This window comes from Poecilia reticulata, chromosome 15 (assembly GCF_904066995.2).
Source record: "Poecilia reticulata chromosome 15, P_reticulata-male-v2, whole genome shotgun sequence".
Classification (NCBI taxonomy): domain Eukaryota; kingdom Metazoa; phylum Chordata; class Actinopteri; order Cyprinodontiformes; family Poeciliidae; genus Poecilia; species Poecilia reticulata.
The window spans coordinates 17,501,530-17,527,097 of NC_088844.1; the positions used below are offsets into that span (position 1 = coordinate 17,501,530).

General features: G+C 40.6%; 2 protein-coding genes across 7 annotated transcripts; one reads left to right on the plus strand and one right to left on the minus strand.

The window, feature by feature from the left end:
- Positions 1–205: 205 nt before the first annotated feature.
- Positions 206–5,341, plus strand: hps6 (HPS6 biogenesis of lysosomal organelles complex 2 subunit 3). The gene has a single exon (XM_008429678.3). It carries the CDS (start codon positions 554–556, stop codon positions 3,236–3,238), a length of 2,685 nt encoding a protein of 894 aa, XP_008427900.1. The 5' UTR covers positions 206–553; the 3' UTR covers positions 3,239–5,341.
- Positions 5,342–7,082: 1,741 nt separating this feature from the next.
- On the minus strand, positions 7,083–22,835 carry prom2 (prominin 2). 6 transcript variants are annotated; one of them, XM_081616703.1, is made up of 27 exons: positions 22,736–22,833; positions 20,919–21,130; positions 20,767–20,801; positions 20,365–20,452; positions 19,632–19,973; positions 18,482–18,546; positions 16,989–17,194; positions 16,688–16,808; positions 15,782–15,845; positions 15,606–15,695; positions 13,411–13,607; positions 12,692–12,766; positions 12,350–12,413; positions 12,113–12,269; positions 11,864–12,016; positions 11,645–11,768; positions 11,049–11,137; positions 10,469–10,553; positions 10,230–10,373; positions 10,079–10,147; positions 9,893–9,982; positions 9,734–9,787; positions 9,547–9,627; positions 8,407–8,475; positions 8,230–8,319; positions 8,020–8,132; positions 7,083–7,942 (listed from the first exon to the last, which is right to left on the minus strand). In XM_081616703.1, the coding sequence occupies exons 5-27, from the start codon at positions 19,879–19,881 to the stop codon at positions 7,879–7,881; spliced, it is 2,514 nt and encodes an 837-aa protein (XP_081472829.1). In that variant the 5' UTR covers positions 19,882–19,973; positions 20,365–20,452; positions 20,767–20,801; positions 20,919–21,130; positions 22,736–22,833; the 3' UTR covers positions 7,083–7,878. The 6 variants fall into 6 exon arrangements, 5 of the variants coding, with proteins under 5 accessions (XP_081472829.1, XP_081472828.1, XP_017164676.1 ...); XM_081616702.1 differs by lacking the exon at positions 20,365–20,452; XM_017309187.2 differs by lacking the exons at positions 20,365–20,452; positions 22,736–22,833 and having other exon boundaries at positions 20,919–21,333.
- Positions 22,836–25,568: the final 2,733 nt, after the last annotated feature.

Sequence of the window (25,568 nt, forward strand, 5' to 3'; positions counted from 1 at the left end):
AGGCACTATCGTCAAACACTTCATTATTATAATCTAATTAACGGTGTTGATGTCTAATTCTTATTTAAGATAAAAAATAATAATAATCTAAAATCCGAGAGAAAAAATATATCAGCAGAGTGATTCTTCCTATTCCTTTGCAAAATCTTTGTAGTCCAACGGTCGGCGTTCTGCTCCTCCTCTTTATGCAGAGCAGTCTCGGTATCCGGAAATTAACAGTCCCGTGATGTTAGAGGAGGGCTAGCATAGCATCGGAATGACTGCAGTGCCTTTTCTCAGACTGCTCTTCCAAACCTTTACACTGTCAGCTAACAGTTTAGCTCCGCTCTGTTCCATAAAACATGAAGTTACAGCATCGTAATGCTGTCGGATTTGTGTATCCCTCCGCTCGGCCGTTAAAGAGATGACTCCTTCCACCGGACCTAAAGCATCCGCTCTGCTAGCTTCGCTGGAGCCAGGGGTCGGATTTATGAGCCGTCAAAGCTAATAGGGTTATTGATAAGGGCTGCGGCGAAGGAAGTTGCTCTGAATTCCTCGAAACAGAACCGCGAATATGTCGCGGTTTGTCTTGGAAGAGCTGTCGGATTTCAAGGACTACGCTGGAAGCCAGAAGCTGAGTGACTTACTAACTTTTTCTAAGGACGAGCCCAGCAGGATCAAACTGTCAGACGTTCGTGTGAGTCCAGATGGACGTCACATCCATGTCCTGCTCCGCCAGCCTAAGGTCGGTCTCATGACTTTTGACAAGCATGAAAGACCCCAGCTGGCTCTCAACCCGAAGAAGCTGGACGTGTGGTTCAAAGGGGGCGTCTCCATAGTGGATGTATTCTACTTGGATCTCCTTCACAACAAAGGCAAGGGGACAGGAGTTGTTGCGGTGGTTGTGTACGAGAATGGGAAAGCCGAGTTTTGGAAATTCCTGGAGTGCAAGACCGGCTGGCATCTCCTGCAGACCTCTGATCTGTGCAACAGCCCCCGGGCCAGAGTGGTGTCAGTGTGTGTGTGCTCCAGCCTCCTGGTGTGGTGTGAGGAGCGTCCAGCCTCAGAGAGCTCCCCCGCCCTCAGCTCCACCAGGGACAAACTGAGATACTGCGTCTGCAGGCGGGACTGTGAGGTGGAGGATGGAGCTGTGAACCTGGGAGGACTGAAAATCATCCTTCACAATAATCCTAAATTCACCGTCATCAGCTCAGGCGACTACGTGCATCTGCTGCCGGACCTGAAAGCCAAGCTGCAACTGTGCATCTCCAAATTCTTCCTGGCGTGGTCCCCTCGCCACGACTCCTTCACCATCAGCACCACGTGCAAAAACACCCCGATAAAGAAGCTTTCGGCCAAGGAGTCCGACTTCAGGCGGCTGATTGCAGACTGTTTGGGATATCTGTCGGCTCTCGAGCCGCCTGAAATCTGCAGCTTTTCTCCCACAGGCTGCGGAGGCCTGCTGCTGCTCCTCAACACGGGCTGGCTGTACCTCCTGCAGGAGGACGGGATGCTGCGGCGCGTGTACAAGCTGGCGGACAACTTCACGCCTCAAGCAGACACTCACACCAGCCTGTGCGTTCACGTGAACACAGCGGCGCTAATAGTCGGGAAAACCCTGCATCTGATAGAGGTGAACTGTGGCAGAGAGCTGCAAAAGATTGCGTTGAAAAGAGAGGGGTTGTTATACGCAAACCAGGCTGACAGACGGACTCCCTTTCTGCTCTCGGAAACTGGACTTTTCATGCTCGCGGAGAAGGACTCTACGGGGAAAGCTCTGGGCCTCAGTCCGGCTGAGGGTAATCAGTCCGGAGCCGTCCTGGTTGAAGCCATTTTTGAGGAGGCGTGCAAGTACTACCAGCAGAGGAGCCTCAGCAGCACGCAGCTCACCGTGGAGTCCCTGAAGAAGGGAGGACGGTTCCAGGCTCCCATCTCTCTGGCCTCCATTCTCAGGAACTACCTCAACTCAGGCTTGAGGAGGACGGAGACGGAGTCGCTGCAAAATGGAGGAGGTGACTATATTGCAGGGCAGGAGAAGTTAATGTGCTCTCTGGAGGGCGAGCTGAGGGCTCTGGTGGCTCTGGAGGAGCTGAAGGGGAGTTTAGTGAGGGGGGGTGTGAAAGAGGTGGAGGCAGTGGGTGGGACGCTGGTGGAGAAAGAAGTGGTGAGGCTGCTGTCGTCCTCCGAACTGGACGGCGAAGCGTTGCTCTACCTGAACTCCATCTTCAGCATGTTCCCCGGCCAGGCGTGGAGCGCTGCTCAGGCTGCCCTGCAGCTGCACCACAACGGGGAGGGCTCCCTGTCCAGCAGGGCCGCCCCAGATGTGTGGAAAATGGTCCTCACTCCTTTCCCGAACTCCCATCCCGCCACAAACGGGAAGTCGAAGCACAGCCCCAGCCTGAAAGGGGATAATAACTGTACGGTCACGACCTCCCCAGCTGTCCTGCCTGTGTTTGAGCTTCTCTGCCAGTCAGTTGTTCGCTTTCAGCCTGGCTGGCTGCCGAGGTTCCTGCAGCTCTCCCAGCAGCAGCAGCAGGGCTCCGCGGCGTTGGGACTCAGCCTGGCTTCGTCCTCTTGGGGTTTCCCCAGCGGGAGAGGCGGGGAAAGCGGGGAGAACATCATTCCCCTCTACAGGCGGGCACTGTGGGTCTTGTCCAGCCTGGACACGGACACAGAGCAGCGGCAGGGCCTGGAGGTGGAGCTGCTGCTGGTCAGCGGGCGGCCCAACGCCGTCCTGCAGGCGCTGCGGATCCTGATGGTGAAGCGCCAATGGGAGCGGGTCACCCAGGTGGCCCAGCAGTTCTGCAAAAAGAGCCCGCTGCTCAACAAGGAGATCTTCAACGCCCTGCTGTGCGAGGTGTCTCAGCACCGGGAGCTGGACCCCTACCTGGACCTGCTGTGGGCGCTGTGCCCCGAGGACTACAGCGTCACCACCATCCTCAACCTGGTTCTCAAAAACATTCCCTGCAGCTCTCCGTCCCCCGCTCCATTTGCAGACCCCCACAGCAGCCAGCTGGCCATAGGGCAGCTGAAGCCGCTGCTGAGAAAAGTTCTGCAGAGGGAAATGAAGCCCAGCCAGCGGTACGCCGACATCCTCCAGTCGCCATTGTACCCTCCGCCGGCTCTTCCCCGCCAGCCCACCTTTCGGCCGAGCTCCGTGTCCGACGCAGACACTCCGTCTCCTCACACAGAGACGCGGGAACTGAAATCGTCTCCCAACACAAACGCTCTCCCTGCAGACCCAGGTGGATTTTCGTAAAACCAAACTAACTTGACGGAGCACGAAACGTGTCCGAACTGAATGTCAGCATTCTTACTTTAGCACAAATATCCGAATAAGTTAAATGTTCATCAGTGAAGTAATTAACTGACACTAGTGAGGTGGCTTTTAGCAGGTCGTCGGAACAAATCTGACAACTGGAAACTCTGAACTGACTACTGAAGACTCAACAAGTGTACATGATGCAGTTGACCTTTTAGTGAAAATACAGAATCTACAGGGTTATTTATCGCTTAAACCTTAACTGCATGAGAATGAAACTGTTCTCGCACCAGCGTATTTAATATCAGCCTTATTAAATTATAGGACATATAGGTTACTGTAATAGGACAGTATAACTAATTGCTTGATAACTAAAAAAGCCACTAATTCAGACTTGAAGGAATAGTCTGGGTTATTTTTAAAGCTTCCTTCCTTTCTTACTGTGTTATTTATCTCCAAAGCCTTAACAGCATCTACTTGAGTAACTTTAACCTGTATCAGAAGCTATGCAGTATTTAAAGAGTGGTCCAAAAAACATCTTAACTACATCTGGGGTGTATTATATTGTCTTTAGTCCTTTTTGACTTGAGTGCCGTGCTTCCATGCAGCTGGTAATCAACAGAGAGAGCCGCCTTTCTGTTATTGTTTGCTCAAAGTGAGGTAATTCAGGCGGGGTCAAGGTTCTACTGCTGACTTTTAGTTTCACATTCGACAAATTAAACAGGCGTAAACATTAACTCCGCTTTGATTGGCTTGCCCCGACATGACAACCAAAACATCCAGTGGTCCGTTTCTCCCTTCGGTGTCGTCCATTTTCCCTTCCGGGCTCCATCTTGTCCCCTCTAAACCCAACTCACGGGACATTCCAGACTGCATTCCCAGTAAAAGTGACTCACATTTTGGACTTTAAATTAAATTTTCGGCACTAATCTTGTTGAGATTCAAGTGTGTGTGTGTGCATGTGTGTGTGCGTGGGAGGGACATGTACGGCCCAATCCGGCCTCCATGTTCCTTGCATAAGATCTCATGCGTTGTCCTTCTTGGAACCACTGTGGAAAATGTTATTAGAGATGATAGGCTTTCTGTATTCTTGGCTCTGCACTTTTATATCACACCAGTCAGTGTTGACTGCTCTGAGCTCTGGGTGGTTCTGTTGAGATTGAGCTTTTCCGATTTAGGATGGGTGAAGAGAGTGTTTTAGTTTAAAAAAAAAAAAGATTGCATTTTATACTAAAATATTTAAACATCCATAATATTCTTATTTATTTTGAACCAAACTTTTGAAGACTACTAAGCTCTGTGTGGGTGTGGCTCAGCGAGACGTCAGACGTCTCTTGTACGTGACAATCAGACTTCAAAGAGCTGCGGGACAGTCGGTGCCTTTCAGCTGACAGAGCGGTGTCGCGTTTCTGCCGCATCTCTGCAGCAGCAGCTCCCTCATATCCCCGAGGGAGAGCTCCCAGCATCCGACCTCGGTGTGCTTGCCTTTCCCCCCCCGCCCTCGGTTTTTAAAGTCACTCGGAAATTCTTGGGATTCGTCACTCCAATCCGTCGCTCTGGTGTCTTAATGTGTGACAGAACCGACGGGCTGATTTCAGATCAGTGTGCCGAACGTGAACCGAGACTCTCTGGGAACTCCCTGACTTCCCCCACACAGGCCGCTCAGACTGCCTGCTTGGATGTTCAGTGCTAATTTGCCTTCAACTCTGCCTGTTCATTGCTGCTGTTTTATGTTCATTTCTTCTTCATATCCATATTGTAACTTAGATTTTTTTTTTTTTTTTTTTGGGCCAATGTTTACTGGAAAAGTTTAAAAAGTTAAAACAAGTTAAAAGTATTTATCAGCATTAAAAGTAAAAATGAGATCTCCCGTCTGAACCAAGTGATTTGCTTGTCCAGTCTGTCTAAAGTGGAAACGCGAGGTGTTTTTGTTGGCAATGAAAACCTTTTTAGCGTCTTGAAATGATAGATTTTTCCGCTGTCGGGTTTTATTGTCTCCTGCAGGATTTTCTCTGGACATGAAACTTTGCAGTATTTTTGCAGGATGTAAAAATGATTTTTGTTTTTCCTTCTGACAATTAAAAACGGTAAAGATTTGAATGAGAGAGCTTTTTTTTAAAGTCATTTAAAAATGCCATTCATATCAAAACAGAAAAAAAAAAGTTAAACAAGGCAGCATTCAGATGTGGTGTGATGATGACTAAGCAGATTACTACATGTGAAATACAGACACTTAAACTACTTGATATTTTGAATTTGTTAATTAGTTACTAACTTCAAAATTGGATGTTGTATTTAATAATAAATTATACACAGTCATATGTTTGAGGTATTATTTTCTAACAAATGTGAATGTTATTTATTTTAAGCCAAAAAATAAGAACATTTTTGCGCACTGCCAAAATGAAAAATATACATTTACTTGAACTTTATGTTATGGCCTTTACAGTCATGGTCACTCAGATCAAGCCTGATAACGATACACATTTGAAGTATTTCTGGTTTGTTCACCTTTGTTTACATCCTGTCTCACAGATCAAAGCAGAACTTGTTCACTATGAACAATAACTAAAGGCATTAAGCTCCAGAGTATTGAATTACTAACTTGAAACCTGGCCATACACTTAAAACGGTGACAGAGCTTCAGCCAAATCCACTTACAGCTGCAGTGTTTCCATGTTCAGGGTTTATTTTAGTTACACTTTAAGACTCATGACTGTAAGTGGAGCAGATGTGGGACACTGGGTGCTTCTGTGGGGCTCTCACAGCTAAATGTCAGCTTCCACATGAAGGAGAGAAGATGTAGAAAGTGTGTGACTAGTTCCTCCTCTCCATTCTAAGAACACAACAAAGGAGGTTCAGTTATAATAGGCAAGAGAAGAAAAGGTTGGGTGCAAAAAAAGCTGCAGATATTGCCTCGTTGTTTCTTCCTCTTCCACTTGATCTAACATTTGTTCCCCCTCATTGATTTTTTTTCCCGGCACCCTGCGTCTCTTATTACACGGTTTCGGGTCACGCTTGTGCTGTAATGTCATCGATTCACTTGTCCTAATTATAGCTTGCTTTAAACAATAGTGCGTCTCAACAAGGCTCCGGTTCTCTGCTCCCTGGTGCTGCGTCCTCTAGCCGTCTTCGAGCTTCTGGATCACCCTACAGAGCGGCACAAATTGATGCACCGTGAGAGGGATGACTGCGTTGCAACACATTTTCATCACATGTCGAGTCAATGTGCAACAAAGATCCATCAAACTTGAAACTAAAATGTTTCAGGGGAAGGGGGAGATGATGGAATTTGAAGCAACTTGGCTGATTCAGACCACAGATTTGATGGACACGATTTTGCTGCTGCTTTGTTTTTCCCCCCCATCATGGATCATTGGCTCCAAATTGAGTTTGAGCTTTTCCTCCGAAGGTCGTTATTGCATTTCCATCTTGATTGGCAGAGCATTACTTATGCAAACAAGTTTTGGACAGCGATGAGAAATGTGTTGTTGAGAACAGATTGCTTTAGAGGGTGACGGCTCTATTAAAGGGTAACGTTATGTGCATACTGCTGCAACTTTGGAAACTGTTTTGGTTTGACAACAATTAGTGAAGACAATGCTGAGAGTTCAGACTTGCATGGTTAAAATTGGGGGTTTTATTTTATCTCCCTAAATCAAAAGACTAAAACATTTATTTACATAAATATCAAAAACCTTTTTGTTATGAGCCAAGCAAATGACTTCAAGTTTATCCAGTTTTTTTTTTGTTCTATGTGGATTAAACATGGCCGAGGTTTTGATCAATAGAAATCACGATAATAAAATTGCACAAAATATGATCAAAAGACTCACTGAACTCTTGATTAGGGTTTTATTTTTGTTCACTGTATGGAAAACAGCTGACAGAAATGTTTCAACTCTTTATAAAAATCACAAACAATCAAATGGCATTAAGTGCTGCATAACAAAAGAACAGAATTTACTCTCCAGAACAAAGTAGAACAAAAATCAACACCAATCAAACATAACATTATTCAAAAGAAATTACTACTCACGATAAAAAAAAAAGAAATTAATGACATTGTAAAGTAAGCAAACAGCAGCAATGATATGGGTAAAACTATTTGCAAGTCAACTAAGTACATTGAACCCAGAAAACATTTGTTCCCAACATTAGTGCAAATGAAAATAGAAATTTTGTCAAAAATAAAATGTGTTTCACATTGTCAACAAGCTGCTAAACCACAACTAATGTCAAAACGTAGAACTGTGCGTCAACATATATACAGATGTAATCGACTAGAAACAAGAAATATGCCTGATGAGGTTGATTTCAGCCAGGAAATAAAATTTAAAAATCCTTTGAGGTTCTCGTATATCATCAGAATCCCTCTAAATGACTTTAAAAGAGAAACATGGGATACATGAAAAGTACCATACACACTGTGGTCAGCTTTCCCTCTCCACGCTATAGTAAAAACCAAAATTTACAAAATATTCAAGTAGACGTGTTAGTTCTAACTTTTTTTTTTTCAGTTGTTTTACCCAAGTGACAATGTGCCACATCTGTGCTGTGGTGTCCCATGTGCTTCGATTTTCTCAAACACAACACTCGTGCCTGCAGACCTTTAAATCTGCCTCACGCACGTGCGTTTACCCACATCCTAAGGGGATTTTCATCTGAGCCCGAGGGATGTGGTTCATAACGATGTGATTTCTGAAGACAGAGAAATTAACAAGCAAAATCAGCCTGATTCAGTCACACAAATCACCTACACATTTTCCGCTACTTACTCAAAAACATCAGAGTAGCTCATCCTCCTGTAGTACTTTGCCAGCTTCATGGAAAATATAATGCTGGGAATTAAGAACATCAGGCACCAGCCCAGACTGAACCAGAACGCATTCTAAAAATAAAACAAAACAAAAAAAATTAAGAAACTAGAAAATAACAAGTAGTCTCAAGAATAAAGAATAAATTAGGAAGAAGTTTGTTCTCCTCACCAAAGACTCCACCGTGTTAACACAAACGACAGTGTCAACGGAGTCTACGACCCTGGCAACAGGCACGCAGAGGCCGACATGCTGGGTGAACTGAGGGAAATTGAACACGGCTCAAAAAACACTTTACAAACACAATGCAATCATTTGTCGATAAAAGATCTGAAGAGTTTCTTTCACCATTGTCTTGGCCCACTTAGTATACGCATTGACGTAATCCAGCTGGCAATTTAGAAACCTTCTACTTTCCTAGGATTCGGGGGGGAAAAAAAAAATGGTTAGACTCCATGAATTTTTGTTGTCCAAAACACAGAAATAACATGATTTCTAATAAAAATCTGTGAGATGGCCCTTTTTTTTTCAGCGACAGGACTGACTTGACTTTTGTTTGGAAATTAAAAGTACCTTTGATGTTAAATATGACAAATTCAACATGAAGCTCTTCATTTAAAAGTTGCAAAAAAAATGATTTAAGTATTAATTTGAAGCGCTACACTGGTTGGTTTAAAAGGTGGATCATTAACAATAAACAAAGGCAAAGGTTTCAATAAATGTTCATCTGTTCTTAGACTGATCAGATTTGGTTCCACTTTAAGTCTGAGATTGATTTGAACTACATTACACTTCTGGACATTTATACCACCATCATATATGATGGCATATTAATTACGCAGCATTTAGTAAATAACTGCCTATCATAACATATGCAGTTTGATCTCCAGCTTAGCCAGTCAAATGCAGTTTTAGACATAATGAAACTATTCTGAGGCATGATCATGTCCAGAAATAAAAACATGTATAAATAATTGTTGCAGTGATGACTCCATAATGATGTCACTAACACCAGAATGTCAGACCAGGTGGACCAAAATGGTATTTGACCACTTGAGGTCACTAACTGGCTGTAGTTTGAGCATTTAACTTTCAGCCCGAGATGGTCAGGCAATCATTAGATGTGGAAAAATAAAAAAGAAGATGGTCACTTGAAAGCAAAAAGTATCTCATCCATCCTGATTTTACTGTAACTGTGCAAAAGACACTTCTAAATTCCAAAGTGCTCAAATGTATACTGTTAGGAATACAATCTACATAAATGGTGCTTTGCTGCAACATAAGTGGATAACGCAAGATAAATTCAGCAGCACACCAAATGGTCTGCGGATATGGAACCAACAAACACAGTTTCCACTACACCCACCTATAATAAGTAATCCATGGCCCTCCCACCCTCCTCTTCCCCACTCGCTAAATGACCTCAGGCATTAACAGACCACATGGAGCACATTTCTTCAAACTCATGTGACTCGCGGCTCTACTCACGGTCTTTACAATCTGTGTCGTATTTGTGTTGAGAAAGTCTTGTGCTACTTGAGCTCTCCTCAGCACCTCCCCCACTGTTCTCTGAAAGGGCCGGAGAGAACCGAATGAAACAAAGAATGAAGCGCAGAGGAGAATTAATGAAAGATTTCTGCTTTCTGCAGCTCCAGGTGTTGGTCAATGCACTCACGTTGATTTTTTCTGAAGAGGACTGAAGGTTCCTGATGGAAGATTTCAGGTTTATCTGTGGAGCAGAAAGCAGTGATCGTCTCGTTAACGCAAACGAAATGCTCATGAGTGGGTGGCAGAACGCAAACAGGTATCATTAGAGACGAACCCCGGCACTCACCACTTGAGGAAAGATGGTCATCTCTATGTCGGTTTGAATTCGCCTCAGTTTCAGAGATTCATTTTGAAGTCCATATTTGATGTCGTTCGGCTAGAAATGAACAGAAAGTTAGAATAAACATTAGAAATGGAAGAAACAAAACTTTTATTTTTCAATATAAATTAGGCTTAATGTGACGAGACTCACTTGTTGAAGACTCAAGTTATAAACCTTTTCTGCTGTTGTATTCAAATTGATTCTTAAAATGTCATCCATCTGTAAGAGAAAGTAAAGGATCGCCGGTTGCACAGAAATACATAGAATAATAACAATAACTCTACATGGGAATAAGCTTTACCTGCTGTGTGACAGCCGTAGTGTTGAAGTCAGTAGCTTTGGAAGAGGTGTTTACAAGTTTCTTTATCATGTCAGGACTCAGGATATTGACTGAAAACAAAGTGATACTTGTTTTCTCAAACTCCTTGTCGATCTGGGCTGTGTACTGTGAGCAGGAGATCATTAGAGAAGATATTTAATACATGCAAGTAAAAGGACAAAAAAAAATGCTTAAAACGAGATAGCGTCAACAAAACTCACTTTAGACACATTGAGTGCGCTTTCAAGATCTATAAGTTCATACAAGTAAAACGTCGTCCACAAAGGTTGGTTTTTCTTACATTCTCTGGAAAGGCAGACATCAAATATAAGTTTTGCCCACACATATCGTCTTGACAAATTAAAGGCCAGTCACTGATACAACAGTGATCGTATCAGTGACTAACAAGTATCTACTTGTTAGTCAAATGTACTTGTTAGTCACTCAAGCCAAACAAGTAGATACTTGTTTGATCACCACTGTGATCAGTGGTGGTTAAGCGGATCTTACTCTAATACCAAAATGTGAATAAAGCTTTCATAAATCACAAATTTTACTTTGAAGTTATTTTACATTTTAAACCAGAGATGGTCAAATGATGTTTAGGTTGTTTAAAGAACAGTGAAATAGCTGAATAGCTATTCAGTGCTATTCAGCACTGATTAGCAATCTATGAATCAGACACCAGCTTTTTGCTGTATCACCTTGACTCTTCACACTATTATTAGTAAACACTGATGTATAAACCATGAATGGATGGTTTATGAGTGTTTGCATTAGAGTTGAAGTGGCGATGAATACCTGTAGACATGGGAGAGGTTGAGTTTCCTCTTCAGTCCAAAAGTCGAGCCTAATTCGAAGTTCGGGAATAAACCTGGAGTATCAATGAACTGTAAGCAGGAAAGACAGTGACTGAGGAATATTTTAATCCATAGATGCATATTTCATATTCCTAAAAAGCCTGTATAAAAGGTAAACATTTCTTTGAAATTATCTGGTTGTATTTTTTTGAAATAGTGGTATGTAAAGAAACTGTATTCTCACAAATCATTTCAAATGTACAGTATAATAGAAGAAATATAGTTTGGGTCGCTTTGTTATCACGGTGTTTTGTTGGCATATGAAAAAAATAAAATAAAATCATAAAAATGATCCAATAAGAGATGCAGCTATTCAAGGAGATTCACAACTGGGCGCCAACCCTTTGATGTAGAGATGGTTCTAACATGAAAAAATGTGAAAAAGTCTAAAGGGTATGGATACAAGTTAAAACATTTATATCTAGAGCTACATAAAAGATTTTGTGTCATTAATAGTTCTGTTTTTATTTTGCATTCAGATTTGATCTTTAAGGATTACGAAGCATTTCAAATATATATATTCGTGTACATCTCTACCTGCAGCAGCTGGCCATTGTTCCATGGTCGACAAATCAGCGTGTGCATGTTTCCACCCAGTGGGAAGAGCACCAGCACCAATATCATGAACAGCCAGGAAAACAAGAAGCTGAACCCTGCGCTCCTGTAATCAAATCCAGGTTTAACTCTTTAAAAACACTCCCAAAAAGATGAATGTAGACAGTGGGGCGGTTTTCGGCTGACGCAAGCATCACTCACATCATGAGAAAGATGCCTCCACAGTTTGAGGTCATGGAGCGGTTGGTGGGGTCCACCTTGGGAGAGAGACCCAGAAGGCCTACAATCAGACCCAGGATGTTGCAGACCACCACCAGGAGGATCACAAAGCACAGGGCCAGACCCACACTCCATCTAACAAAATAATGTTACATTAATTAGGAAAGTTTTGCTTTGTTTTTGTTTTTTTTATTTACTTATTGCATACATTTGAGCTTCCATAGTTTATACCTAATGTTCTCTAATTTTTCCGCTTCAGGGAAGTACGTGGTAATGTTACTCTGGAGCTGGATTATAGTCTTTGACGCATCATCCAAAGCTGAAAGGGGGAGATCGCGGGTAATCGGCAGAAGATGTTTTTGTATGCTGCTCAGCTGGTCTTTGCTGCCTAGAAATACAAAGGCAAAACATTTTTTTTTAGTAATTATGCAGCTTATATTTGTGGAGATAAATTTAGTATTCACTCACTGTTCACTAAACTCTCAGTTTCATTGGTCACCTTCTCAGGAATGGTGTTGAAAAACTTCTCCGCCTGTAAAATTATAAAAAGTTTTCTACAAATAGCTCTGATGCGTCTACGACATATGACGGTACCCATGTCATTTCCTTTTGCTGGAAAAGGAAATGATGCTGACTGTTGTATAATAATAGTACTGTTTACACTGACAATTAAACATATCTACACCAAAAAAAAATTAAACAAACCAGTTCTTTGTGGCACAGAAAGCAAGTATAATAACGTCATCATTTTTCAGTTGAAATCTGTTTTCAGACCATTAATGCTTTTATTTGTTTACAGTTCCCACTGACCTCACTTATTTCAGACAGAAGATCAGCTTTAATGACTTCATTCACTGCAGACTTAAAGTTATGCAGGCTGGCAGTCTGTAAAAAAAAAAGAAAAAAAAGAAAATAAAACACACACATAAGCAAGTTCTGCTGAAGAGTTTCCAACATGTTGTAATTTGAAGCAACAGAGGAGGGCAGCAGAGTGCAAAAAAAAAACAACAAAAAAACGGCCAGGTCAATCAACGAGTGATTTTCAAAGTGTACTATCAATTTTGTACATGTTCATTTTCTTCTCAAAATAAAATATATCTTAAACTTAAATAAATCAACCTAACACTTATGATCAAAGATGACACGGATTGAATATTTTAGGAGGAGGGAAAAGAGTGGAGGAGAAATTCATCACTCAGACAAATCCACAGAAAGATTTGTCATTCTGGTGAGCGTCTGAGCCTGCGTCAAACATAGTGTGACTGCAGAAACCATTTCTCCTCTTTATTCATGACAATATGCTTAGGGACAGAATCTGAGTATTATGTAAACTGAGCAATCAGCCCTGACTCATCATCTCTTCCATAAAACACTTCAGCTAACAGAACTGGATGTTCAGCGCCTCATGTGTCCTTGTCATGCAGGCAGGCATTCTGGGAACCCAGAACTCACCCATTCAACAGGAAAATAAATAAATCAAACAAGAATGATTCATGTTATATTTTAGGCTACAGAAAACCAGCACTTACAGAAATGGTGATGTTTAGCGTTAGTTTCTTCATGTCTGCTGTTAGGTTCTGACATCCTTTGCATTCTGGTATGGACAGCATCTGAGTAAGCCGATCTCTGACAACGCTGATGTTGGCCTGAGTACGGTCTATGCTGGACTGCAGTTGGGCTAGTGACGAGTTCAACTGGTCAAGTTGGTCACGGGTGGTCAAACTTTCTGCTCATTCAAACAAACAAACAAAAAAAACACACACACGAAAATAAGCCACTAATCAGTGGTCATTGTAAACACTCTTTACAGACCTTTGTGTTTTTTAACAGGCTTTGATCTAGAAACTAATTTTCATTAATACTTGTAACTTCTATAAAGGGTTTTCTATGCAAGGTGTCATAGTGGAAAACAAATAACTACAAACCACTTCACAGTTGGGTGGCACTCCTGGTAAAGACTTGTAAAAGCACTAAAATACATGAGCTCTGGAGATTGTTTTTAGCTCCCTTGGCTTTAGTTGTACAGACGTCTTCAGCAGCAATTCTCATTCCTATATTGTAGCAATACATTACCATAATGTCCCTTCCTATGTCATCTTTATACCCATTTACTTACACCATTGGGTGTCACTTTTTCTTGTTTGTAGGCATTTTTATGAATTATGAGGATAAATAGCCACAAAATGTTCAAGTTTCATGTACAATTTACTGTAATACTGCATTATTTTCTGAAGACTTGGTGGAATATTTTGTTCATTTTGATTCTGATCCTCTGATCAAACTGTATTCTTAGCAGAAATGACATCCGGCTGTCATCCTGAACAAAGCTGCATAGAAAAAGACGGAAACTACAAAAGTACAAAACGGTGAAGGGGAAAAATGACCAGCACATTTTCCTCAATGTGTGTGGAAACTTTCTCTATTTTTGTTCCCAATGTAGATATGGGCAAGTTTAGGCAAGTAGTCACTTGCAGTCACGTCAAAACTTAGGATCAGCTTACATCTGCCCTTGGTAATGATATGTTCTCTTGATTTTCCTACTTTGAAAAGTGGCTTTTTTTGTTTCATAGGTTTTTAATGTCATGTTTATGCCTTAGGGAACCACGGAGTCAACAATTACTAAAGTAATTCTCTTAGGTATTCTGATTAACTTAAAACATTAAATCTTAGTTAGAAAAAAAAATAAATTTTCTTTCCCACAGTCAATAAATGTACTCAAACAATAAGTTGGATTTTTTTTTTTGGGTGTGTGAGATTAAGTTTCTGCAACAGAAATGAATTTACCCTCAGCCCTCATGCACATTTACCAGAGCTGTCAATAAATGACATCATGTACATTTTGTTTGGAAAGGCATTTTTAAGCTTATTGTAGAAAAGTGACAAACTTTCCAATGGGTTGTATAAATGGCCTGAACCCTGTACTTGCAGAGTGCTTTGTCAAGTCCAGTGTAATAGTAATTACAATGACAATTTCCGTGAGAACGTCTACAATTACGTTGTTCAATTTTACACCTGAGGATAAAATCTGATTTAAAAAAAATGCCCACGCACAGGAATGCTTGCATATCAGGTTTCTATGTCTTATAAACCGTAAAGCAGACTAAGTCACTAAGGAGGTAGAAGAGGGGTGATGCCTTAGCTTCCAGCCATAGAAGATGCAAATATAAAATATTGCTTCCATTTTAATGTGTAACCACACATTGAAATGGTTACACATTAACATTAATGTGTAACCATTTTAACATTAAAGTGGTAAAGTGGTTACAGCCAAAGAGCTGTAACTTTGGGAAGAACATCCCAAAGTCGTTCCCAAAGTCCTCGTTGGGAAGCACTTCTTCCCAAAGAGCCCAAACATTCAATGTTATAGGAATCAGAAGCAGTACAATGAGACCAAGTATACTCTGCACTGAAATCGGCTCTTTGTCGAACTACAACAAAACAACTACTCCACACAAAGGCTCAGTCAGGAGCCTTCTTGACTACTCGGTTTATGGTTCAGTGGGAGCAGCTGACTTGTCTGTACTTGGCTCTGTATTGTGTAACTTTTTATTCCTAAAACTACCGATCAAAACGTCTGATCAGAAAAGTAAAATGAGGAGCATGTACAAAAACATGTTAATGCCGTTTGGAGCAGGAAGCAGAGATGTTCATTTGCAAACATCAAATGAGCGAACGCATTTGCATGCGCTCACGGCCCAGACCTGGTCAGGCGTGGAAATCATACCATTGTGTAGAAGTTTGACCGACTCCAGAGCTGGGTCAAGAGTTCCTCTAAAGCGCTGCTGGATTTTCTCCCCCAACTGGTGTCCAATGTCTGCAACACCCAAACAACTCAGTTTGTGACAGGTGAGGTTATACAGTGGTTCCTCTGTTTTAGTCGTTTTAGTTCCCTGTTCTTACCGTCTAAGTTCCTGGTAATCTTCTCCACAGTTCTGGAGCTCTCATTCACCACATTATCCACTTGCTGAAGTCAAACAACGGAAAATTAAACAGCTGAAGTGTGTACTTATGGGTTAAACAATAATATGCAGTCCAATAAATCACATGAGTTTATAGTATCTCTAAGCCAGGTACCACCCTGTTCTCTTCACATTAGCATACTGACACTGCAAAAATAAAGAACTGGATCTAAGTCAGTTGACAGATGTAAGGATTTTTTTAATTTTATTCACATTGACTTGAAGTTGATCAATTGTACTATTTCAGTGGGATTTCATGTGGTAGAGGCATAATTTTGAAGTGAAAGAAATACAACACATAAAAATGTTTGAATTTCTCTCGGTTGAAAATCTGAAAAGTGTGGTGTGCATTTGTATTGTCCCTTCCTGAGTCAAAAGAATCAACTTTCTCTACAAGTAAAATACTTAATTTGCAGCTGCTCCTCTATGTGTGATGTCCAATGGTGGACAATGGGTGATTACTCCAATTACTGGCATGGGAGTAACTGAAATACTATTCATTAAAAAATCTGAGGAATATGTATCATTTTACATTCAGTTCATAATAATGCACTATTTGTGTTGATCTACCACATAAACATAAAGGAAGTAAAATATAGTAAATGTCTGTATTTGCTATGAGACAAAAAGTAGCATTGTTCAATGGGTGTGGAGACTTTTACATGTCTCAGTAAACATGTCAGCTTGGCGAATATTAATGGTAGAGCTTCCTCGTGGGAATTTTTCGGACCAAGCAAAAACTATATCATTCATGGTTTAAAAGCAGTTTGACAAACAAAAGATGAGCTGATATCGACTGCCAAACTGCCAGCTGCCAACACTCTGACCTGCGTATATTTTCACTTACTTGTGGCACAGACACCAGGAAGGTGTGCATGTCACGTAATGCATTGTTGAGCTGCAACGGACTCTGGTTCACACTATTTTTAAGATCTTCGTTGCTTCTGAACATGCAAATGTTACCAGCACTGCAATGAGAAACAGAGAAAGTTCAAAAACAGCACATGAATGTACAAACAGATAAATTTGCTTAACGAATACAGTTTACCCAAGAGACGCACACATGCAGTGAGCTGCACACATTTGAATGAACTTCTCATTATGCCTCTTGAAAACACACACACATACATGCACACACGCATACTCACAGGATAATGATTGTAATTGCAAATAGGCTGAAGTAGAGAGTTCTTCTGAGTGAGTTGGTGGAGGATGTCTGCTTCTGGTACATATTCCCCCCACATTTGCCACAGTAGCGACAGAAAGCCACGAAGAAACCAATTATGGGCATCAGGACGATGTACAAGATGCCAATGGCGATACACACTAGGAAACCCACTTCATACGTGAGGATCTGAATGCAAAAGCACATGCGATAATTAGGTCTTTGTGGCCTCATATGATGTCAGATCCCAGTGAGGCACCAACAAACAAGTTCTCTGTTTAATGTTTTGACATATTACAACCATGAGGATGGCAGTCTTAGCAGTCTTCAGAGCATTCAGGCTTAATTCTGACCCCATTCAGAGCAAATTAAAGTTAGATGGCTTGATCCTAACTGATGGCCTAGAAACTGTGATATTTCATGTCCAAAGCATTTTACTAGAAGTGTGTGATGGTGAATAAAAGCAGTTAACTTTATGCAACATTTCATGACGCAAAACATACTGACATACTGTCTTGCTTATGAAAGTCTTTCTAAATGTCCAACTGCTTAAGTGAGCAATGTTGAGGCCATAATCTGAAAGTGGAAATAATTTAATGTAACTCTCTGAACCAGTTATGGCCAGGTTCTCCTCACTAGATTTCTAACATAAACTCAGAAAAGTTTCTCCAAAGCCAACGACTCCTAACAGAGAGCTCAAAAAGATCTGCAATTGGCAGGTTACATTTTTTCACGTCAACAGTAAGTTAGGCACTCAATTACTATCTGTCATCCAACACTGCTCAAGACTCAACTGCTGAAGGAAAAGCGTAATTGAATGTGCTTTACTGAAAAGCTCTGCAAGAATTACATGCTCAGTTAGAGAACATAATCTGATAAAATTAGACCAAAATTGAACTCTCTGTTTCAATGCAAACTCAATGTTCGGACCAGGAATGTGTTTGCACTTTACTCTAACAACACCATGCCAAAAACAGTGAAGTCTGGAGCCTAGAACACTCTGGTGTGAAAATGTAATTTCAATAGTGGATTTTTCACCAAACCCTGGAGAAGAAGTTCTGGAATGCCCCAATCAATCACCTCACTTCTATACAATAGAAAATCTATGAAAAGAGCTAAAGTTCACATGGCATAGCAGAGACTCCTGGAGCCTTCAAGATTTGAAGAGCTTAGCTCACGAGTTCACAAAAAAAGGCTCTTTTACTTACTACTTATTATTACTAGAGTGTTCAGTACATAATCTCTGTGCCAGTCTACATCATAACTTAGTTAATGGACTTGTTTCAACACATGTGGGCATTACTTGGGTCTTTACCAGCAACTGCTGTGAATTTTATGCCAATAGCCTCATTGGCATGAAATGAGGTTATGGAAATCTATTTCTCATTCGAAATACATTTCATGAGAAAAAGGTTGACGTGTCAGATACTTGCTTTCCAAATTGTGTACATTTCAGATTCAAGCACATTTACTTACTTCCGTCATCAGCTCTTTGTTTGACTGCAACTGCTGAGGATCTTTGATTATTTCCAGAAATAAGCCTGGGAAGAAATGTGAGACAAAGTGGCTTTGTGTTTCTGAAATTTAAGAATAAATGTGAGGCATTTCCAAAGAACACTGATTTGATGTTTCATGCTTCCTGCCTCTTTACTCTGGTCAGCTCAGTATAAAAATCCTGGCCACAGGAACAGTGTGTCCTATCCTTTATAAAACATCTTAAAAATTTCACATTGTACAAGTGGAAATCTGACACCGACATCTTGTGGTTACTAGGAGACGGGTCGGCCTTCAGTGGGAGATAACACAATACAAAGCCAGTCATTAATGTTACCTCTAAACCCTGGTATTGTGGATTTAGTTCACAACAAAAGCCAGTGCTGGTAACTGAGAAGAAACGCTCAGGTGCTGATCAAACAAGCTTTTTATGTTTCATTTACCATCTGTGTGATATCAGAAAGGACCATGCTATAAATATAATCCCCTATTCTTCTACTTACACGCATTTATACATTTCCAACCTGCGGTGCAAGGGATTGTGATCAAAGTGAGGCACATACAAACTTGAAAAAGTCAGGAAATAATTAGCTTTTTGTCACAGAAAGATGAAAAGTGGTGTTCTGTTACGCATTTGTTTAACTGGTATGGTTTTGGGTTTTCTAAACAGCAAGTGGCTTTTGCTTAAATCGGACTCGACACATCAATAGCAATTGGGTCAACTATGAGCTTGTACTGTCAGACTGGTTTTTGACTCTTATCTGAAATCAATATAAAGTTGGAAGAATGAGTGGAACAGAGACTGCTTTACAGGGCAACTTCAATAAATGTCAAGGGCCTGGAAGGATCAAGGAAACAGAAGATCTAACGTCAAGACAGCAGACGAAAGTTAATGATTGACTGGGCAAATTTCGAGAAATCCCCTTTACTCACTGGTTAACTACCTCTGTGATGTTTATGTGAGGAGATTGATGTGGTGTCCCAATAGGTAAAGCTTGCCCAAGCAAGTGGAAACCAATAAAAATGGACTATTTTATTGTGGCTACTCTGTAAGCTGGCAGCAAGACGTCTATGTGTGTCCTAAGCAAACTCTTAGATGGAGGAACAAGAAGACAACAGCAGATTCACTTACGTTCAGGAAAAGGATGAGGCTGGACGGTGTAAAGAAAGGAGTGGACAAACGACACCAAAGTCCTCACATCGGTGTTCTTGTTTAATACGCAGTTGTATTGAGGTTGGGTGATGTTCTGAGCGACTTCGACCGCTGGACAGCTAAGCTGTGCAGAAACGTCCTGGGCCGAGCTGCTCCCCAGCAGCAGCAGCAGCATCGTTCCTACTGCCCCGCTGTATGGCCATCTCCACATATTCTCACATAGGTGCATTTTCACAGGTTAAACCAGATTGAAAATGTTAATCGGAAGAAGTCACAGTTTCAGAGTGATTAACTCATGGTGCGAGCACTGCCTGAATGCACCTGGAAAAAAGAAGCACAGACTGAATACAATGCTGCACTCAGAGAAGAAAATAGCTCCAGTTATTAGAGAAAAAAAAAAGAATCACTAAAACCCACAGAGTGAGTCACACAAACACAAAGAGATGATAAAACAATTTCGCTATAGAGACAGGGAAAATAAACAACGTTGTCTTTCAGAAGAAGAACCATGACAATGACATTTTGGAAACAGGAAGTTATAACTGTTAAATAAAAGAACTTCTAACTGTTTTAGAAGTTAATTGTTTTGACTTCTAAAATAATGAAGTGTGGTAGTTGTTGGCTTTTAAATGTTCCAAGAAACGTCAGGAAAATGACTGTAACTTGACAGACCCGTGTTGAAAGGGTAAACAGGCAGATAAGCTGCAGTTACCTGCATTAGTTGTGTTTATCCCAAACCATGCTTGTTCTGAAGGTTGTCATATTTTGTCTTTATTTGTGCTCTATTGACTCTTCAAACCCTGACACAGGGAATAATACGCAGAAATTTACTTTTTTTTCTAAATCTGAACAAAACAAAAACTATTTTTGTATAACATTTGATATTTAAGATAATATGGCTTCTCAAAAGATATAAATCAACAAAAATACTTTCAGCTCAGCCCAATTATTAAGACAGTGCTAACTTTGTTAATGATGTGGTGGTGGCTGGAAAACATGAATCAGAAAGGAAACTTTTACCTTTAGGCATTTAACTAAATACGCCAACAGTGAACAAAAAAAATACAATAAAATTAAGAGATGTGATGAAAACAGAAAAATTTTATCTTCTTACCTGGTTACTGGGTACAAGTCATTAAGGCATGGCCACTACGGGAAAAAAAGGGAAAAGATAAGATCAAAGTGGTAAACAGGATAGATTTGAAGACAAGATACTGTGAGGAGCAGCAACAGTTACATTTTGTAATGTCCTTTCAGCCAACTCACCTTCCTTAGCCGAACAGCAAAGTTGTACTTATGTTCACCTGATCCGGAGCTCTTCAGAGGGAGGAGTGGGAGAATTTCAGTGCATTAGAGGCAATCTGATACGGTCTGCTCTTGGTGGGAAGTTGTCTGTGTGCTGGAGTGCACAGCTCTGACAAAGAGGATGGAGGGAGGGGAGAGAAAAGGGATTGGAGAAGAGAGAGAAAGGGAGGGTCCTAAAAACCAAACACAGAGAAAGAGAGGCAGGAACAGAAGAATGAACATGTGGGGGACAGAGATGAAGAACGTAATTGGCAAACTTTCTGAAATGGTTTCCTGGATCCTGGATTAAGCGTGTGTGTGAATTGTTTCTTTTAGATGACAAATATATACACACTGACCACACCTGATTCCCAACAAAGTCACTTATTTGTGCCCAGAGCTAAAAAAAAATCCCTTCTATGGTCACGTGATCATGCAAAGTAAGTCAAATATGTGAGGGAAAAGCGGCCAAATAACACGGCACACAACTTGATATGTGTGGAGAAAGAAAGCCGAGGTGGATACACTCGGGATTGGGAGTTACAAAATATCCAAAGCATGTCAAGGAATCCTGCAAGAACATTTCAGGGAACATTTGGGGGTTATTGGAAACAGCTGAGAAATGTTATCAGAAGTATCCAAATGGAAGCTTTTCAGCGCCACTTCTCGGTGAAGCATGTCAAAACAAGACCACAGATGCCGGTCTGTCTGAACAACACCCCAGATTAAACAGTTTCAGGAAAGGAACTGTGATGAGACAGAACCTGCAGAGACATACCTTTCTACTGATTATACCTAATGTTAATAATTGTTGGCATGGAGCTAGAGGTGGGCCTAGTAAACATTAAAAGGGGCAGCAAAGGTTTGCGTAACTTTAAAACGGTGGATGAATTGTCTGGCTGTTTCTGTTTTCTTTGATCAGGTGCACACTGGCTAATCACCTATAACTAGTTAACCTCAACCCAGTGTCATCAATTACAAGCTGATCCTTTAATCTGTTTATCTTGAAGCTTTAGCACGTGAACACCACCACAACCACCAAACACCAAAGAGTGGCTGTGGTGGTGTCCAGAGCTGAAAACAATTCAGCGTCTTCTGAAATAGCATCTCAGAGTCGGCACATTTCACTGTTATGGAGTAGCAGTGAAATTTGTTGGCACATTGTGTGTAAAAAGAAAAAAAGTACATTTATTCAGTGGAGGAAAAACATATGGAAGTCTTCCCTTTAAACATTAATCCTAATTTTCTCCTAAAGCTACATCCATTGTCGTAATGCTCTGCAGCTATGTTGCTCACAATGCAGATAACAGAATTTTACTTAGGTGAGAGTAATACTACTTCAACATATTTTTACTCAAGTAAAAAAAAAAAAAAAAGTAGCCATCCAAGGAATTATTCAGGTTAAAGTGAAAAGAATTTTTTTTAAAAGGCTACTCAACCATAGTTTTGTTTTATGCTTTTATTCTGGCCCCACCCTACAGCTTCCGGCTGTGTGGTTAAATTATGCTAATATGATGTAGCTGTGGTAAGCGTGAGGTCGCGAGCTAGAATCCACTGGATTTCATTTGTGTTTTTTATGCTAGTCAGTCTCGAGTCAACAAGCACAAGTCGACGTTTTCTACGCCCAGCCCTCAGTTTTAATTGTTGATTATATCAAATAAATACATATATTTAAATACATAATTTATGCGTCGTTTTGAGGCAGTTTCTTCAAAAAAAAAAAAAAAGAAAGTGGGTAACAGTGGATAAAAGTTGCTATTTCACATGCCCCACTCATAATTTGCTTCAGGTAAACCTACCTGTAATGCTGGTTGTGTTTTAATTATTTCTGACCATAATTTCTGGTTCCAGCCATAGCGCAGTACCACCTTATTCCAGGGAGGTTTACTGTGGAAACGATTTTGGGTCTTACTTCCGGCGCCCACCGGAAGTAGTAGTATTTCATTGTAATTGGAAGGGTGGGGGTTGCTATAATCATGATAGAAGTTACATCTCTCTTTTCGGTTATTGTACAATTTTTAGTAAAACTTGTTTACAGACACGCTGTCAGGTATCAGAGAGTTGTTCAGTACAGAGGATCGTAATTGTGAGTGTAATCATGGAGAGCGACAGGAACACAGCGATACGTTTTGTAAATGTGAGTTAGTAGCGCTGTTAGCTCGTTTCTCTGAAGAGCTGACAGTAATAAGAGAAAAGCAGAGAAGCTGGGCCAGCAATACATCTCTATAAGACAAAATAAAATGTCTGGGTTTATTTTGTCCATCAGAACCAGAACTTCGAGGTTCTCCATCTGCGTTGCAGAGTGTCGCTTGCAAATCTGCGGAGAAATGATTGCTTTATGTATATTTTGCACGTTGCCTGTGACTTGCTGGTGGGGAGAGACATTTCAATGAGCTAAATCTAATTTTTTTTTTTTAATTAAGCAACCTATTTGCATGCAGTATGTAGACTGTTGCATGTAAAATGCACTAGCAGTGAATATTGTGCTAATATCAGTATGGGACCACAGAAAGCAACCTTGTGGCGCTTTTGATGGGTCAGATAAGACTCAAGAAATTGTAACAGCAGCTGCGAAAGGGGGCCCAGTTTAATTTTTTGTCTTGGGGCGCAAGATTCCTGGGGGTGGCCCTGGTTCCAGCTGAAGTACAAGTAAAGTTTAGCTATGTTTACATGTTTAGCCTAGTAATGGTTGAGCAGAACAGGCTTTGAACAGTTTGTAGCCGATTGTAATGGAAAGGCTTCACACTTTGCTATAGTTCTCTATCAGTTGTCTTTAGAGATTTACTTTTCGACAATAATGACCCTGAAGTTAGCATCCTCTTCACAGCATCGGATTTGGATCTTGATTAACTTCACCACTTTAAATACCTTTGAACCACTCTGGTGCTGAATGTAAATTAACAAGGGATGGTCAAACTTGAATTGGGTGGTTTTGTGCTTAGTAGATTCGTTAAAATATACTGTGATATTTGGGATACGTAAAAAGCAAAAAATAAAGAATTATAAGACCTTTTGTTGGTACTTCAATATGGAGTCCTTAAAAACTGCACCACCTGGAATGGTTAAACCTGACAAAAGACAAATCGTATGAAATACAGCTTTACGTTTGTGAACCCTTTATTCAATTTGCTAAAAATGGTGATTGTAATTTCTTGTTTTGTCTTGGTGCTGAACCTTCAGGTTCAGCTTAAAAACTACATCACCTAGTAAGGTCAAATCTGAACACACCAATTATACTGGCAGAATAAAAATCAAAGGCAACAGTTTCTGAAACTTTCAATTAATAACTGCAGATTGTGACAAGAGGTCTTTGTGCCATGTTTATATTCTGGAGAAATATGGTAATGGATCACTAATCAGAAAATGGAATCGCTGATTCAATTTAGTGCATAAATATTATGTTATTTTTATATGGGATTTTTTTTTTACCACTGCTTATTAATAAATTAAGCAGTTCAATTAAATAATGTTCAGTGTTAGATGTTAAGATGTGAAGAGAGGTCATTCTTTATTATGCATTGGTGTAACATCCTTCACCAACACTGACAGTCTAAAAGCAATTAATAAAGTGTATTTCTGTATTTGTAATTTCCTGGACTCAGTAACTGTGACTTTCTTTTAACTTCACCCACAATGCCCAGCTTTAGTCAATAAGAATACTTGAGCAAATGCTGTAACAACCACTTGACCCAGGTCAGAAAATAACTCTGGAGGAGCTCCAGCGATCCACAGCTCAGTTGGAAGAAGCTTTCAATATGTGTCAACTATTAATTACTCTCCACAAATCTGGGATTCAGGAGAGCGTGGAAAGGGAAAACCCACAAGGAGCCTCATTTATTACAGGTAGCCACAATTCATTCTCAGGTTCTGTATGTATTCTAGGGGGTTTAAATGGCTCTACACATCTGGTTTCAATAAATGGGTAATTAACAGACTTCTGCAGCACTGCGTGGCAGCTGAGGAGGTAATGCAATTATTTGATTCAGAGCGTCCCGAGAACCAGGATTGAAAACCAGTGATTTAGCGTATCCAGCAAACGTGGCAAAATGCGCTCTACTCAGGTGGTAACAAAACCTTTTGACTGGCATGTAGGAATTTTTGCATAGCACCACAAACTCCACATCAGCCTACAGTACACATATTTCTCTTCCAAATTACAGCTTTGTGTTGCTCTGTCACAGGGCTCTGCAGCTTTTACTATCCAAACAGCTACGTAAAACGAGTAGACCCACAAATACTAAATGACCTTTTGAAGAAAAAAAACCTTGCCTGGATAAATGTTTAATATGCATTAAAAATGATCTATTATCTAAAATGACTGATGGTGTCAATCTATTGTAAAAATTAAATGGAAGACTTATAAAAAATCTCAAAATATAGCCAACCTCTTCATCTGCTAATATATCTACTTCCAAAAGTTAGTACAGTATGTGACAAGATTGCTCTACTCACTACTCACTTGTATAACTGTACTGTATAAGCAGTGGCATCATAACTTATTCTATTTCAAATGGTACTATTCTTTAATCCTCTAAATTTTTTGAATACAACTAAACTCCCTTGGAAAACCAAAAAAATAATAATTTCAGGAGTAGTACACCTTTTCTTTTTTTCCAATAAGGACAACTGATA

Bases quoted from the DNA above. Each gene is read 5' to 3' on its own strand.
- hps6 (XM_008429678.3), top strand. From the start codon at position 554: ATGTCGCGGTTTGTCTTGGAAGAGCTGTCGGATTTCAAGGACTACGCT.
- prom2 (XM_081616702.1), bottom strand. From the start codon at position 19,881: ATGCACCTATGTGAGAATATGTGGAGATGGCCATACAGCGGGGCAGTA. The intron at 17,195-18,481 runs GTAAGTAAATGT...TTTTGCATTCAG, and splicing joins ACAAAGAGCTGATGACGGAA to ATCCTCACGTATGAAGTGGG. The intron at 15,846-16,687 runs GTAAGTGAAAAT...GTTTGACTTCAG, and splicing joins TCCTGGTGTCTGTGCCACAA to CAAGTGGATAATGTGGTGAA.